Source organism: Rhododendron vialii, chromosome 1a, assembly GCF_030253575.1.
Source record: "Rhododendron vialii isolate Sample 1 chromosome 1a, ASM3025357v1".
Classification (NCBI taxonomy): domain Eukaryota; kingdom Viridiplantae; phylum Streptophyta; class Magnoliopsida; order Ericales; family Ericaceae; genus Rhododendron; species Rhododendron vialii.
In genome coordinates, this window is record NC_080557.1 from 2,639,309 (window position 1) to 2,656,044 (window position 16,736).

Below are 16,736 nucleotides of genomic sequence, written 5' to 3' on the forward strand. Positions count from 1 at the left end.
TGCTACCAAAAATTGGCAAAATGACAATGTTGAAATCCATTGAGTTTTCGGTTTCAAGACATTGATAGATGTTGAATTAACCACCCACCTTGTCCCTTGACGATCATGTGTACGATCGATACGCGATTCATACTTGGAGATCCATATTTTCTTTTAGTTTTGAAAAAATTTAAAAGTTTTATCTCACCGAATCTAAAAGTGCATAATTTGTTCATGCGCGCGGTGGTAGAGCCAAGATTTGTCCCAACGGATAATGTTTAGGCAAATAATGAATCATTTGTCTTGCTTGCTCTACTGCAAAAACATCTTGAAGATAAATATGAAAATAGCTCTCAAGGTAAAAGAGCTTAAGTTCATATGGCTATGGATCAGTTTCGGGCTCTTTCTCCACCCACCTCACTTAGCCTTAAAAAAAAAGAAGCCATTTTGAAGATAAGTATGAAAATAGTTCTCGAATTTGTAACGTGAAATACATATGAAAGCAAATTAGTTTCTTTTGTTAATTTAACTAAAAAGATGAAATGATTTTGCATTATCTCAATTGACATTTCTCCTAATAATTTGTTTTCTTTTTGATGGAAACAAAAATTGTTTAACCACTATTCTCTTGGGACTTGAAAGTAACATTATCCGAACATGATCTTAATTGAATTTTCAAAGTTCTCTTATACTATGTTATGTAATTGAATTTTCAAAGTTCTCTTATACTATGTTATGTAATTGAATTTTCAAAGTTCTCTAATACTACGTTATAATTGAATTTTAACCCCTTGAATTTCACTCTCCTATTCCTCCAAGAACATTTGGATTCTCTCTTCTTCTTTTTTTACTTCTTTTCACTTTTCATTATTTCCCAAAAAAAAAAAATATTGACCACAAATAGAATGAATCATATTTTCAGATGTTAAAGCACAGTTATATCATGATCATTAATGCCTCCGTAAAGAAATATTTGAAAAACAACTTCTCCTATTAAATTAATTTTGCACGTCCTATTATAATAATTTGGCACGAAAGACTAGAAAATGGGTCAAAATAAAGAAACATCCACCCACCTAACTCCAAATTGAAGGAAAACGAGAAGTACTTTAGTTTATTTATAAATTGTTGTTAATATATTAAACATAAATTAACTCCATAAATACAAGATTAATAAACAGTCTTAACGCATAAGTTTTGTTTTTTTGTGAAGACTTCTTCAATGGCTTATTCATGCATTTGCACCTAATTTACGCTGGTTTAATAGTTTCTTCTTTTTTATTTATTTATCACGAGCATTCAAACAATAACAATAACGGGACATTACATAAATTGTGTGATATTAGCAACAACTGAATTGATGTTTGTTTGAATGCCTGTTAATCTTTGGTGGAAAAAAGAATTTGATTACCAAGAATCAAATTCCTAGTATTTCGATACCTAGAGTAATTCTATTCCGATGTTTGTAGTAATTCAGTTATCTTATCCAAAAATCAATTATTATAGAGATTTATTACTGTCAGACATTTTTTTATATGTATTTAGCCATGAATCTCGAATTTCCATGAGTAATAAGAGAAATTAGATTTCTGCTTAATTTGAAAATGTGATTTCTAGTTAAATATGTCATTGGTAATCACATTCACATTCTACTCACTTCCCAATGTAAGAATCATGAAATACAACATCTCATTTAATTCCATTACTCAAATAATACTGTCATCTAAACTATAAGTCATTCTCTCTGTCTAAGGTGAAAATCGTGTGATTTTTGTCACCACCATTGTAGGCCCCTACCGTGCATCTATCTATTGCAGTAATATGAACTATTCATCTTACTATATGTCAAGATAAAAATGTTGGTTTGTAAGATGGACATTTCACGAACAGTTTTAAGTTTAAAGTAATCCTAGCTCTATAGTACATATCCATCCAAGAAATTGCCCCTAAAAATAAAGGAGTCGGCTTCTCAGTAGCTAGACTATAGAGAGGCCTTTGATGTTTCATCGTAGTCATTCATCTTTGCATTCAATGGTCCAAATTTTAACAAAACTCTAACTCTTCCCTTTGAACCGTTAAAAATAATTTCAGACGATTAGGGTCACGCGAACGGCACTCTGCAGTCCAACAAACAGTAGAGAAACCAAATTAATGCCAAGAACAAATAAAACTTACTCCGGAAGTGCCCAAAAAAAAAAAACAATCAGTGATTGAGATTCACTTTGATGATTGAATCCCACACATCAAAGTGAATCTCAATCACTAGTTATTCTTTTCGGGACACTCTCAAATTAAGTTTCCTTTCTTCCTAGCATTTTCGAATAAGTCATAAACTAACAACGAAAAGGTAACGAGTGGCTTGATTAGCGTGCAATTAACGGGGTGCTTATGTTAAGTAGGTGGCGCGAAAACAACGCCCTCCTCTCTCTCTCGCGTCCCCTTCTGCATACCATTCTCATCAACCTCCCCCCCCCCCACCCCAACCATCTCTCTCTCTCTCTCTCTCTCTCTCTCTCTCTCTCCATACATATCATTGAAACTCACTCAATTTATATATCTATATCTACACTAATCCACACAGATCGACTACTTCACTTCACGACGGTTTTTCCGTTTCAATCTCCAATTCGAAGACTCAGTTACCACTTTCCTCTCCGGAAAACGTGAATCCCGACGATTTCTGGTTAGATTTCGAATTCAAATTCTTTGAATTAGGCACACAATCATACCACCATAACTTGTATATGCAATCGTACATGCGTTGTATGTGTTTGCTGTTGCTAATGGTGGTTGTCTTAAAAGGGATTTGATGGGGGTGGATCGTAAAAATTTGAACTTTTTTATTTTATTTTATTTACTTCTCTAGGGTTTTAGATTGGATTATCTGAGTAATATTCTGCCAACTAAACCTCAAACTTTACCAATTTTTTCCTCTTTTTGTTTTCTCGTTTTTAGGCTTTTTTCCCCCCATAGGTTATTGAAATTCGAACGAAAAAATTTGATTCTATTCCCACATTTAGGGGCGGTCCTAGGGGTGCAAGAGGAGGTCCTGGTCCTGCACACCTTCCAATTATTCTATTAGTTCTACTATGCCAAATTTGTAGAAATTACGGAGAGTGGCCCCCGCATCACGACCCTAGGTCAAAATTATTGCGGCGCTTTTCCCTTGAGAAAACGTGTATTGCTCATTTTCTTCCAAAACATATACTTGTGTAATCCACTTTGGTCCTTTTTGTTGTATGAATGCTGGAAATGTACTTCGCTATATTTGTTTTTGCTACTTTTTTGGGTACATTTCTCTGTTACTAATATTTAAAGATGAAATTTTGTAGTTAAGTGAAGTATTTTGCATCTGCCACTTCCCACATTGTTATTGTTATTTAATTTTGAACTAGACAGTTATTTACGTTGCTAGGGTTTTGGATGTGATTTTTATCTGAATACCAATTTTTTTGTTTCTATTTTCTCGTTTTTGGTGTTTTTTTTTTTTTTTTAAGATTATTGAAATTCGAGAGAAAAAGTTCGACTCTTTCCGTGTTTGTCATTTTGTCTGCGTCTGGTGCTTTTTGATGAATTTAAGACATTTTCTACACGCTAAATTGTCAATTGCCTCTCTCTCTCTCTCTCTCTCTCTCTCTGTGTCCTTGATATACTCTATATTGATTTCTGAAGCTTTCGTATTGAGATTCTACATGGGATTTTGTATCTGTCCTCAAAATAGAGGACAAAAGCTGTCACATGTAGATAGCATTTCATTTACTGCTAGGAAAATCCAAAATTTCTGCTATAAAATTGGTTTCACTCGATTTTTGTTCCTAAAATCTGCAAAATAGTCAAAACCAAAAGACTAGTATATTCATCAACTCTGGGTATTAGTGGAAATCATGGGGATGGACAATGATCTTCAGTTGCACGTGGTCCTCCAGGACCTCCATGTCTGTTCCCACAACCCAAAATTTTTAAATCAGTTAAACCTCAAATTTGCATATTTAATGAGGATAATTAGATGGATATACAAACAAAATGCTCAATAATTTAGGATTATTTTATTGATGGATTAACAAAACAAAAGTCTAAGGTACTCTATGGAGCGTGTGCTGCCGCGTAATTTCGTGGGTTATGACTTTTGATCCCGAAAATTATGTTAATTTGTTCACAACAACTTTAGAATTTGGCTTATGGGCCAGAGACAGTTATTAGTGATAACTTCTGACAGTTATTAGTGTAAGATCAGATGCTATCAGTATATAGAGGATCCTAAAATATACTCCTAGTAATAGCCAAGAAGAAATTTGGAGAGAGAGAGAGTACATTTAGTGGGTTTCACTTTCATTCAATTCCCTGTCATGAAAAGGAGTTGTGGGTAGCAAGAAGAAGAAACAGGTTTGACAGGGTGTGAGTGAGCATACGTAACCAATGCATATCCAGCCCAGCCGACCATGGCATTCCCGTGAGAGGGACTAAAAAGGAAGCCAGAGATAAAGGCAAAAGGGTCCCTCTTATCCTACGCACATTTCTCTATACCCAGAGCACATTTCACTTTCTCTATTCTCCCCAGTGTCTAAAGGGAAGCCAACCCTTCTTTTGTTCTGGTTATTTCAGGGACACTGTCCTTGTAACTTGTTGATGACATTCAGTGATGATAGATTTTGCTCATTGGATCCTTAGATGTTTCCCAACTCCGTTCTCTCTTGTTTATCGTTGCCTGAATCTGATGTGGGGAGATTTGGGCTTTTATTAATGAAAGAAGAGTATCCATTTCCACTGGTTAGTTGTGATTATCTAATTCAACTTTTTCAGAACTGGGTATTGTTAAAGATGTATTCTTTTGATTGTCTTTTACTTTTTGCTCATGGGTTATTCTTTCCTTCCCTTTTTGCCTCTCTGTAATATTCTCTTGTTTGTGATGTTCTCCTGATTGTGTTTATGTGGCAGATTTGTAGAGAAAAAAGGATCGTCTTCTTTTTGAACAATTGGTTTCATACCACTAGCTGTGGGAGTTTTTCATGAAAGCCTGTCAAATGTGTTGTCTAATTATATGAAGCGAGGAATCAATGTGGTCTGATGTTGTGAGTGTGGATGGATGTACATGAATCGAAGGCTTCATTAAAGAAGCACTCTGCAGTGGAGGCCTCAAGACCACCATTGGTTCCAGCTGAAAAGAACAATGGAACAACCCACAGGTCTCGAACTAAGGAAGTTAGCTCTAGATATAGATCACCTACTCCATCTAGGCGTTGCCCGTCACCTAATATCACAAGAACATCCACTCCATCTTCCCAATCGGTACCAAAGAGAGCTGTATCAGCTGAAAGGAAGAGACCCTCTACACCACCATCACCCCCAAGGCCATCCACACCAGCTCGTGATACAGCAACCGAGATGCTGTTGGCATCAAGAAAGGTAATGGGTAACAATCGGTTGCCAGAGGGTTTATGGCCATCCACAATGCGGAGTCTCAGTGTTTCTTTCCAGTCTGATACTTTTTCACTGCCCATTACCAAGAAAGAGAAGCCGGCTCCTCATGCCATTTCTGATCGTGCTTTGACTCCATCGCCAAATGTGTCACAAAAACAGGCCGAAACGCGGCCTATTTCAAGAAAGTCCACCCCGGATAGAAAGAGGAGTCCGCTTAAAGGAAAGAATGCCACTGATGAGTCTGAGAATTCAAAACCAGTTGATGGGTCACATGGTCGACTAGTAGATCAGCATCGATGGCCTAGCAGAGCAGGTGGGAAGGTATCTTCCAATGCTTTAGCTAGAAGTATGGATCTCAACCACAAGACGGCTAAACCGTCGCCATTTCCAAATGTGGGTATGGGGACATCTTCTTTTAGGAGAATGTCTTTTCCTGATGGTACGAGTAAGCCCTTACAAAAATCAGTCAGTGAAGCAGTGAGGCTGAACATGGAACTTGATATGCATTCAGTGTATGATAAATTGCGGGAATCTGGATTACAAAATCCTGTTTCTTCTCGTCCATTAGAAAGGATGGGATTGGTTACTCCTGTTCTTAGATCTCAGTCTTTGCCTACCCCTGGATTACGGCCTCCATCTCCAAATAAGGCATCAGTGCTTTCATCCTCTATTTCTAGAGGTGTCAGTCCATCCCGAACAAGGGCTTTGAATCCCACTGCTAGAGGTATCAGTCCATCTCAGACAAGGCCATCTAGTCCCTCAAGGCAATCTAACAGTTCTACTTCTGTCCTCAGTTTTATTGCCGATATTAGAAAAGGAAAGAAGGGTGCAAACCACATAGAAGATGCTCATCTTCTGCGGTTACTACACAATAGGCATTTGCAATGGCGATATGCCAATGCTCAAGCAGATGCTTCTTTATATGATCAGAAAGTAACGGCAGAGGTAGCCCTTTTCCAAGTGTAATATAACATAGCTTCCTCATATTTTTCCTATTTGTTTTTTATGCATGTATTGATTTTGAAGCTAAGGAAAGTTATACAATATTTGGTGCCTTTCTGAATTGAGAAGCTTCTAAACAAGTTCACTTTTTTCCTATCTTTACCCAAGTTATACGCTTCAGACTGCTGCTAGATTTGTCCTGCATGATGCAATTAATGAAGCTTCTGTACTCTTAGCTGTTCAAATGTTGGCAATGGCAAGAAATGTAATGATGCAAAAACTGAAAAATCAAAAATCAAAGCTTAAAGAAGAGTAAAACAGAGCGACTAGCCAGATTAAGACTGCGCTTGTATTTTGTCAACTATTGTTCACTCATTTACCTTGGTTGACATCAAATTTTGGTACCCTTTCTTGCAGTCTTCATTATGTTTATGGTTTTTACCTTTCTGAGGATGGATGTTTCATACAATTGTACTAGTAGCAGTTATTGTTGCTCATTGCTTGAATCATTGTTGTGATGATGCAGAAAACATTGTACAATGTGTGGAGAACTACGTCAGAGTTGTGGGATTCAGTATCTAAGAAGAGGATGGTCATCCAGGAGCTGAGGCTGACACTGAAGCTGCATTTAGTTTTGAATGAACAAGTAATGTCTCTTGTCACTACATTTAGTTGTTTGGTAACAAATATTGAGTCTTTGCATGGATCAATAATCCTTATGGCGCTAGAGAAATTCGAGAGTTTCGAAGGGGCAGAAAAACCTCTGTCTATGATAATATCATTTTTCGTGAATAGCTTGTACAGTTGGGACAAGGGAGAATGTAATACATCCCTTGACCAATTTTTAAATTGATTTTAGCTTTTCCATGGCAGTGTATAGGGCCTTTTTTGTTTTGTGGCCTTCTTTTCTATGTGGGTGGCAGGGATGGAACGTATTCTGTGGCCTCATAAACGAATTGAAAAGGAAATGGAAACTATAAAAATGTCATGGTAGGATAATCCTAGTACTCTGTTTGTAGTTTTGGTGGGTTCCGGGATTCCAGTAGTCTTTTGTTTTTGGCTCCCAGGAAAGAGGGACATCCGTTGAAAGTGGGATGTTGACCAGTTAAAAAGTGTTTCGTTAGGAACTATATTGGTATTGGGTTCTCAGCTTCTTATAGACACGGCAAACCTTAATCAAAGATGATCCCAAAGCTAAATCCAAATTGGTGGCAGGGATGGAATGTATTCTGCAGCCCAGATTAGAAGCAAGAGTCCCATCATTCTGCAACTCCCCGCCGAATTGAAAGCCTTTTTTCCCAAATTCACCTCATGTTAGTTTGTGTGGATTTTTAAAATTGCTGGGTTAGCATATAAATTTTCGAGTTACTTGTTTTAACTTGAACGAACAATTCTGGTGCCTTTTCAATTAGCAGGTGAACGTGGTTATCATTCTATTTTTTTCTTCTTCTTGAGAACGTCCCTTTATATATCAAACATGAATTATAAAACTAGTATTTATGCTATTTGCAATACACTTTCACTGTTGCCTTCTTCTGAATGCTTGCATATTAATTGGATGGTTCAGATGGCCTACCTAGAGGACTGGGTTTCAATTGAAAGAGATCATACTAGTTCTTTAGCTCGGGCAATTGGGGACCTTCAGTCAAGCACTCTTCGTCTTCCAGTTTGCGGAGGAGCAAGGGTATGTCTGTCCATGAAAGTCTCCGAAGTTGTTGTTAGATTTGAGATACTATTGAACCGGTCATTGATTACTTGTTTTTGCAGGCAGATGTTGAAACTGTGAAAGCAGCTGTATCCTCTGCCGTTGATGTGATGCAAGCTATGGGATCCTCTATTTGTTCTATACTCCCAAGGGTAAGATTCATCTCTTTTAATTCCCCACGCCTATATTTCAGGCATCATGTCATACATAAGGTTGTTCTAAGTTTGGAATCATTATTTACTCCGTGTAATTATTTGTTGTAATATTTGCGGCAGGTCCAATACAAAGCACATGTCATGATGCATTTCCTTTCCTCTATGGTTGTTGGATTATAGGCTTCCTAAGTTATGCCCCTACAGGAATATGGCCTAGTTAATGTTATTCTGTTATACTCCCTCCCTCCCAATTTGTTTGTCTGCCTTTTGACTTTGGCGTGCCCCAAAATATTTGTCCAATTTGAAGTTGACTTGTTAAAGTTCCCTTAATGCCCTCTCCTTTTTTAAAATTGGAATTTAAAAGCTTTTTGATTGTAATGATTGTGTCCTCTTAAGTCTTAGTAAGTTGGAATTCCAAAAATGGACAAACAAATTGGGACGGAGAGTAGTGTTCTCCGCTGGCCTATTTTGTTGTGATATTGCATTAGCTTAGTTTCATTTTTGTGTCTTTTCATTGTCAAAGTTACTAATTTTACTATTGCGATCAATCATTGTAGATGCTAGTGAACAACATTATCTTTTGTGTGGTCAATAAGGATTGCGTAGGATGGATTAGTAGAACGTATTTGAGTCGAAGCTACAGTGCCTTAAAACATGGTGGAAAATTGTGGAGCAGGCAAATGTCATCTTCAAAATAGAAATTTTGTTGGGCTTTGAAAGTGGAAGAATGCAGAAGAAGTGTACTTTTAAGCCTCAACAGAAGTCCAAGTATCAGGGATTGACAGGCACAATTGATAGATTTTCAGTAACAATGCAGCTGGGATTACCATGTACAGTTGAACAATTTTTTTGTTGTACTTGGGTAAACTGCCTGTGTGTAGCACATACCCGCTACAACAGCATTGCTAAAACTAAAGGTTTTAGAACAACCAGTATTGCTTTTTGGTTCTTGGAGTGCGTATTATTTTGGTCTTCATTCTTTTTTGTTGATCAACTCCCTGTAAATCTGAGCACATGATGGCCCTTAGGGAAGATGTCTGAACCATGTTTGGTGGTTGTTAGTTGTTAGTTGTGCTTTGTGTTAAGCTTGTGCGCTTAACTGGAATTTCATGTGTACAACTACTTTAAAGATTGTCCAAAGTTACCATTCTGATAGCTTGATTACTGCCCATCTTTTCGGTATCACAGGCGGAGGGTATGAACTGTCTAGTGTCTGAACTGGCTGATGTGGCAGCACAGGAGAGAGCCATGCTCGATGAATGTGAGTCTCTATTGGCATCAACAAAAGCTATGCAGGTGAGAACCAATCATACATGATTATAAACTCGATATGGTGGCCTCGGCCTTCTGCAGAGGTGGTAACTTTCTGGTCGCCCACTGAGCTATATCAGCCTAGTGGTGCTTATTTCATATTGGTCATGTCCGCATTTCATTTTTTTTTTTTGATCCATGAATTTCATAATTTGATGGGGCACTTTTTCTTCAAAGAAAAACTTGTCTGGTTGTCTCTTTTTTTTCTCAATAGTTAGCTTGCTTTGAACCTTTACATTCTGTGCATTGTGTTGATTCTACGGTATCAGATATTATAGTGTTTTTGCATTTACGTCATCAGAAATTATAGTGTTTTTTTGGGCTCAAAGCAGGTGGAGGAATACAGCCTTAGGACCCATCTCATACAGCTGAAACAAACTTCAAAGAATGTTCAACGGCTGACGAACGGCAACCGGCACACCTACGTGACTGCCCATATGCTAACCTAACAACCTTTTGCGTTTTCCTCCCAAGAAATGACAAGCAACGCTGTCACCTTCGGTATGAGCAAGTGTGTATATTGGTTTTTAACCTTCCGCAATTCTGTTGGGAGTATGTATTTCCCCACGATTCAAGTTTTCCTTCTTTGTTTAGCGAGTAGGTGTTTGGCTCCATTCCTTTCTACATTTAGTTTTTATCATCACTCGACTGAAAAGAAAAATGCATAGCAAAGTTCAGTATAGAAGTGATGGTTTTAACATCTGTGGATGCACGAGGAAGTGGGTTGGAAGATGTTTTAGCGTGCGGATGCGCTGCAAAGATTTGAAGCACCTTGATACGATTCCGTTTGGCCCAATTTCGAACAGCTTTCTCAGTGGGTTTTGACTTTTGAGTGACTACTGAATCAATTGAGATGATTTTGAAGAATGTTTGACAGCAATAAGGCCAAGTAGGTTTCTGGAAAATGTCTTTTGGCTAGGCTCCGTTTGTTTAGAAGTAAATTTTTTTACAATGTAAAATGTTTTCTGTTTTTATTATTCTGTATTTGTATTTGGTTAACAGTTGAAAATAGTAGCCGTGGAGAAAAAATTTCCTAAAAAACAAGAAGAAAATGCACTGTGATAGCCCATAAAGGGGCTACAGTCCCACATCGGGAAAGATAGGAAACTAGTGGTATTATATAACAAAATGTCCACTCGGCTATTGTGTCTATTGTATAAAATTTGATATTAATTTTTTGAGCCATGTGATTAGGTAAATGGTTAGCAGCGCGGAATCTGCGATATACACACACTCTTTCTCCCTCATTATTTTTGTATAGCACGATGAGGAATTCTGAAACCGAACATTGTTCAATCCAATTCCATCTAAGGAGGGCCCTCTTAGGGAAAACGACTTGCATGGAATTTGGAATGAAAACATTTATGCCCCAATGATGGTAAATGTTTTACTTTGAAAAATATTTTATTTTTTTTATCATAAAAAAATAAAGAATATATATTTACTTTCTTTTGTCTAACCGAACAACAGAAACATTTTCCAGGACCATTCTTCTCTTTTTGAACTCAAGTCCCCCATGGACTCCTATTTACTTTCTTTTGTCTAACCAAACAACAAAATCATTTTCCGGGACCATTCTTCTCTTTTTGAACTCAAATCCCCAATGGACTCCAAACAAGGAATTTTGAAACTGAACATTGTTCAATCCAATTCCATCTAAGGATGGCCCTCTTGGGGAAAACGATTTGCGTGGAATTTGGGATGAAAACATTTATGCCCCAATGATGGAAAATGTTTTACTTCAAAAAATATTTTACTTTTTTTATCATAAAAAAATTATATATATACAGTTCGGATCTCCTAAGGGATCCCGCACGGCTTTACCGTGCGGGACTCCCCTTTCCCGATCGAATTACGACGATCCGAGCCACTGAAAGTGATCAGAACGTGATTTTAAAGGTATGCGCGAGAAATCAACAAAAAAAATCGGGAAAGGCTTCATCCGAACAGTTTTTTATTGAACGGTTCAGTAAAAAACTGTTCGGATCAAGCCCTTCCTGATCATTTTTTTTGCCAATTTCTCGCAATTACCCTTAAAATCACGTTCTGCCGTTCAATAAAAAACTGTTCGGATTAAGCCCTTCCTGATCATTTTTTTTGCCGATTTCTCACAATTATCCTTAAAATCACGTTCTGCACACTTTGAGCGGCTCGGATCGTCGCAATTCGATCGGGAAAGGGGAGTCCCGCACGGTAAGCCCATGCGGGATCCCTCATTGGATCCCGAGTGTATATCAGTCCGGATCTCCTAAGGGATCCCGCACGGCCTTACCGTGCGGGACTCCCCTTTCCCGATCGAATTACGACGATCCGAGCCGCTCAAAGTGATCATAATGTGATTTTAAGGGTACCCGCGAGAAATCAGCAAAAAAAATGATCAGAAAAGGCTTCATCCGAACAGTTTTTTATTGAACGGTTCAATAAAAAACTGTTCGGATCAAGCCCTTCCCGATCATTTTTTTTGCCGATTTCTCACGGGTACCCTTAAAATCACGAGTGTGTATATATATATATATATATATATGTATAACTTTCTTTTGTCCAACCAAACAACAGAAACATTTTCCAGGACCATTCTTCTCTTTTTGAACTCAAATCCCCAATGGACTCCAAACATCAATTTCATATATTAGAAGATTTTTTAGCCTTAAAATTTCACTTTGCTTCTTTCTCTAGACAATCTTTATGGTTCTTGAAAAGTATGAAAATAGATTAAACGAGAATAAATAATATATACATTAGTCCAAACAAATCTAACTTGGGGATTAAATATGCACTTTTTATGTGTTTATCACACTTCAGATCTGAATTGAATAACATCTATAGTAAAGACAAACCACTACACGTAGAATTTAAATTTCCCAATATTCATAAACCCAGTAATTTCTCTCTTTCTTGATAAATTCCTGTTTCCACCAACAAAAAATACAAAATCTTAACGCATTTTACCATCTCGTTTTCACTAGCAAAAAAGTTTCAGCATTTAACCATATCGTTTCTACTAACAAAAAAAAGTTGTCAATAAACAATGTTTTTGCTACAGTAACTCTACTTACAAAGCATCAACAACTTATTAACGAACGGAATATTTTTTAACTTATTCACTGCCGAAAACACCTAACAAATTTTTTACTACAAATAAAAATTTATAAATTTTTCACTATCGAAAACACCCCTAATGATTCAAACTTCAAATTAAAGAAAAGACTGAAAAGTAAGTAGAGCGAACATTCTAATCAAAATTTGCCTAATCCAAAATTCAACGGTGCCGAGTTTGGATAGCCATTGATAGGTATCGTAGACACTTTACGCACAAATGATCGTTGTCCGTTCATTGTTATAATAGATGGTTTAGATTCGCTCAAAAAATAAATAAACTATTCATGGGAATAATTAGTTTAAAATTTAGACCGTCTAAACATATCTGAATGACCAAAATTTATTACACAACACATACGACGGTTATGTGTGTAACATTTTTTTATCGTAGACAATCCCAAAACCTGAGGGCTATTTGACGTTTGACCCCTCTTTTCTACGGAAGATACTGTTGGCTATAAAACAGTTGAAAACTAAAGATCTCTTCGATCCCAAAACAAATGATTTGCAGAAACATAACCACCTCTGCACTACACAGCCGCAACTTCTTTCTAAACCTCATTAACAAGGCCACTACTTTCTCTCACCTCACCCAGACCCACGCCCAAATCATCCTCAACGGTCTCCACAACGACCTCGCAACCGTCACAAAGCTCACCCAGAAGCTCTCAGACCTCAACGCCATCGACCACGCCACTCTCCTCTGCTCCAACTTCCCCAACCCTGATTTATTTCTCTACAACGTCCTCATCAGAGGCTTATCAAATAACAAACAACCCCAAAAGGCTCTATCTTTATACCTCGAGTTGCAAAAAAAGACTACCCTTTTGCCGGATAACTTTACTTACGCATTCGTTGTGGCCGCCTCGTCGTGTTTGAGTGAGAAAGTTGGTATTTTGATTCATGCCCATTTGATTGTTGATGGGTATGGGCCGGATTTGTTTGTTGGGTCTGCTCTGGTGGATATGTATTTTAAGTTTTCGAATGTTGGGTATGCGTGCAAGGTGTTCGATGGAATTCCTGAACCGGACACGGTTTTGTGGAATACGGTGATTTCTGGGTTGGTGAGGAATTGTTTCTTTGAAGAGTCGTTGAGGGTTTTTAAGGATATGGTTGAGGGTGGGGGGATGCGATTTGATTCGACAACGTTGACTGCAGTGCTTCCGGCCCCTGCAGAGCTGCAGGAGTTGAGAGTTGGGATGATGTTGCATTGTTTGGCAGTGAAAGGCGGGTTTCATTGTCATGAACATATTCTCACGGGTTTGATTTCGTTGTATTCGAAGTGTGGGGAAATTTTTGTAGCCAAGTGGTTGTTTGAGCAGATTGGGTGGCCTGATTTAATATCTTATAATGCAATGATATCTGGGTTTTCGTGTAATGGTAAGACTGAGTGTTCACTGAGGCTCTTTAAAGAGTTGCTTGTTTTAGGGCAGAGAGTAAATTCGAGCACCATGGTAGGTTTGATTCCTGTTTTTTCTCCTTTTGGGTGGCTAGATATTACACGTTCAGTTCATTGTTTCTGTATGAAGACTGGTATGGTTTCAAATACCTCAGTATCGACTGCGTTAACTACTGTCTACAGTCGACTTTGCGAAATTGAATCCGCTAGGCAGCTTTTTGATGATTCCCCAGAGAAAACCTTGGCTTCTTGGAATGCTATGGTGTCAGGATATGCTCAAAATGGGCAAACAGAAATGGCGATATCTCTGTTTCGAGAAATGCAGGAGTTTGAAATCCGTCCAAATCCTGTCACAATTACCAGTATTCTGTCAGCATGCGCTCAACTAGGAGCTCTAAGTTTAGGGAAATGGGTACATAATTTGCTAAACAAAGAGAGTTTTGAGTCCAACATTTATGTGTCAACTGCTTTAATTGACATGTATGCAAAGTGTGGAAGCATTGCAGAGGCACGGCAGTTATTTGACTCTGTACAGGAGAAAAACGTGGTCACATGGAATGCCATGATTTCTGGCTATGGCCTCCATGGTCATGGACGTGAAGCTCTAAACCTATTCACTAAAATGGTGGAGTCAAGAATTTCGCCAACTGGGGTTACTTTCCTTTCTGTCTTATACGCTTGCAGTCATTCTGGCTTTGTGAGAGAAGGAGAGGAAATTTTCTATTCTATGGTTCATGATCATGGTTTTGAGCCCTTGGCAGAGCATTATGCATGCATGGTTGACCTTCTTGGTCGGGCAGGAAAATTGGATGAGGCCCGGGAATTTATCAACAAAATGCCTGTTCTGCCAGGTAGTGCTGTGTGGGGTGCATTACTTGGTGCTTGCATGATTCATAAGGACAAAAACATGGCACAGTTGGCTTCTAATAAGTTGTTTGAACTGGACCCAGAGAACGTAGGATACTATGTCCTACTCTCAAATTTATACTCAGCTGACCGGAACTATCCTCAAGCTGCTTCAGTACGGCAGGTGGTTAAGAGGAGAAATCTGGAAAAGACTCCTGGGTGTACTCTAATAGAAATTAATGAGACCCTGCATGTCTTTACATCCAACGACCGGTCTCACCCACAAAGAGAGGCAATATACTCAAAGCTGGAAAAGTTGATGGGAGAGATGAGGGAAGCTGGATTTCAGACAGAGACTGTCACAGCATTCCACGATGTGGAAGAGGAAGAGAAGGAGCTAATGGTAATGGTTCACAGTGAGAAGTTGGCCATTGCATTTGGGCTCATAGCTTCTGAACCAGGAACAGAGATCAGGATCATCAAGAACCTTCGGGTTTGTTTAGACTGCCATAATTTTACGAAATTCATATCCAAGATCTCAGAGAGGGTTATTGTTGTAAGGGATGCTAATAGGTTCCATCATTTCAAAGATGGTGTGTGTTCTTGTGGAGATTATTGGTGATAATGGTTATTTTCTTCAACGGTGAAGGTGTATGAGGTCAGATTTTTGATTTGCATAAAGTAGTCATGAAAGTCTGCTGATCAACATGGCTGCAAGTGGGTTGGCATGTTTTAGTTTAACCGGACTATGAACAAATTCATGCCAGGACCAGGTGGTGATACCATTTACTTTTGAGATTCATATTGGTCAGTTGATCTCCATGTCCCTATAGCCTATCGCACACGAAGTGTCTGTAAATTCATTCTCCAGATATATCTCAGTGAAAGCTGTTGTGAGGAGACCTTAGTGCGTGCGGCTAATGATATGATTGAGCGGATAATCAAAACCATATCTACATCCTAAGATTCCTAACTATACCATTGACATTGTTCATTTGGGAAAAATCAGAACAGCGTGCACATGTCCTTGGGTCATAGGCCGAGTGAAATGTCATTGTTTTCCATTCTGGCACAAAGTGCTTTGACAGTGAGAATTTCTGTTATTTGCAAACCGAATTCAATAAACTCCAATTTTGGAATTTTGACTGAATCTGCTTCTGAATTTCAGTCCATAAGCCCTTTTGTATGATGTTCTGCAACTTAAATTATCCCTTAAGCTGTTTTCCACGTGAATCTTTCCATGCTTTCTGCTTCATTTTTTGGAGAAATGTTTAGAGCCCATGGACAGTAAGCTATGGAATGGTAGTTTGAGATGCCTGACTGCACAAACAGGTATTTTTTTCAAGGATTTTTCAGAGGTTTATTCTTATTCGAGTATCCAAAGTACTAATAGTAGATCTTTTCTCTACCAAATTGTGTTATTTGGTATTTGTTTATTCAACTCAATGTTCATGGAGATGGATGTGTTCTTTCATATTATTGTTACCGCCTTCTCGGCCTATGGAGATGAATTGAACAAGCTTCTTGTTCTATTTTTAGGTTTTCATTACTGAATTTGTTTATCAGTGTGCTCTTTATGTGGTCAGAATTGAAGTGTGTCAAAGAAGCATCTCGAAAGCTTTGTTTCCAGGCTAATTTCTAACATATCAAAGCAAGACTTGGTACAGTTCAACAATATATTTTTTCTGATCAGTCTTCTGGCTTTGAGCAATTTCACCCAGTTGTGCTCCTAATTTTTTTGATTGGTCTCTGTTTGTCTGTTATTTATTGTTCATTTGGAATCTTTTTTCCCTCACCTTGGTCTATATTTGATCATCTTTCATTGCACCAGTCTGGTAATTATTTCAGTGTTGTTAACTTCGTTGGGTTTTGAGTTGATTGT

General features: G+C 38.0%; 2 protein-coding genes across 4 annotated transcripts; both read left to right on the forward strand.

Annotated features, from left to right (window-relative positions):
* The first annotated feature begins 2,336 nt into the window (after positions 1–2,336).
* LOC131303252 (AUGMIN subunit 8) lies at positions 2,337–10,484 on the forward strand. Of its 3 annotated transcripts, XM_058330038.1 has the most exons (8): positions 2,439–2,662; positions 4,582–4,746; positions 4,915–6,342; positions 6,866–6,985; positions 7,907–8,023; positions 8,107–8,196; positions 9,388–9,495; positions 9,843–10,484. In XM_058330038.1, the coding sequence occupies exons 3-8, from the start codon at positions 5,059–5,061 to the stop codon at positions 9,957–9,959; spliced, it is 1,836 nt and encodes a 611-aa protein (XP_058186021.1). In that variant the 5' UTR covers positions 2,439–2,662; positions 4,582–4,746; positions 4,915–5,058; the 3' UTR covers positions 9,960–10,484. The 3 variants fall into 3 exon arrangements, with proteins under 3 accessions (XP_058186030.1, XP_058186021.1, XP_058186013.1); XM_058330047.1 differs by lacking the exon at positions 4,582–4,746 and having other exon boundaries at positions 2,337–2,662; XM_058330030.1 differs by lacking the exon at positions 2,439–2,662 and having other exon boundaries at positions 3,463–4,746.
* Positions 10,485–13,043: 2,559 nt separating this feature from the next.
* LOC131303272 (pentatricopeptide repeat-containing protein At4g30700) lies at positions 13,044–16,077 on the forward strand. Its single transcript, XM_058330070.1, has one exon. The coding sequence runs from the start codon at positions 13,110–13,112 to the stop codon at positions 15,474–15,476; it is 2,367 nt and encodes a 788-aa protein (XP_058186053.1). The 5' UTR covers positions 13,044–13,109; the 3' UTR covers positions 15,477–16,077.
* Positions 16,078–16,736: the final 659 nt, after the last annotated feature.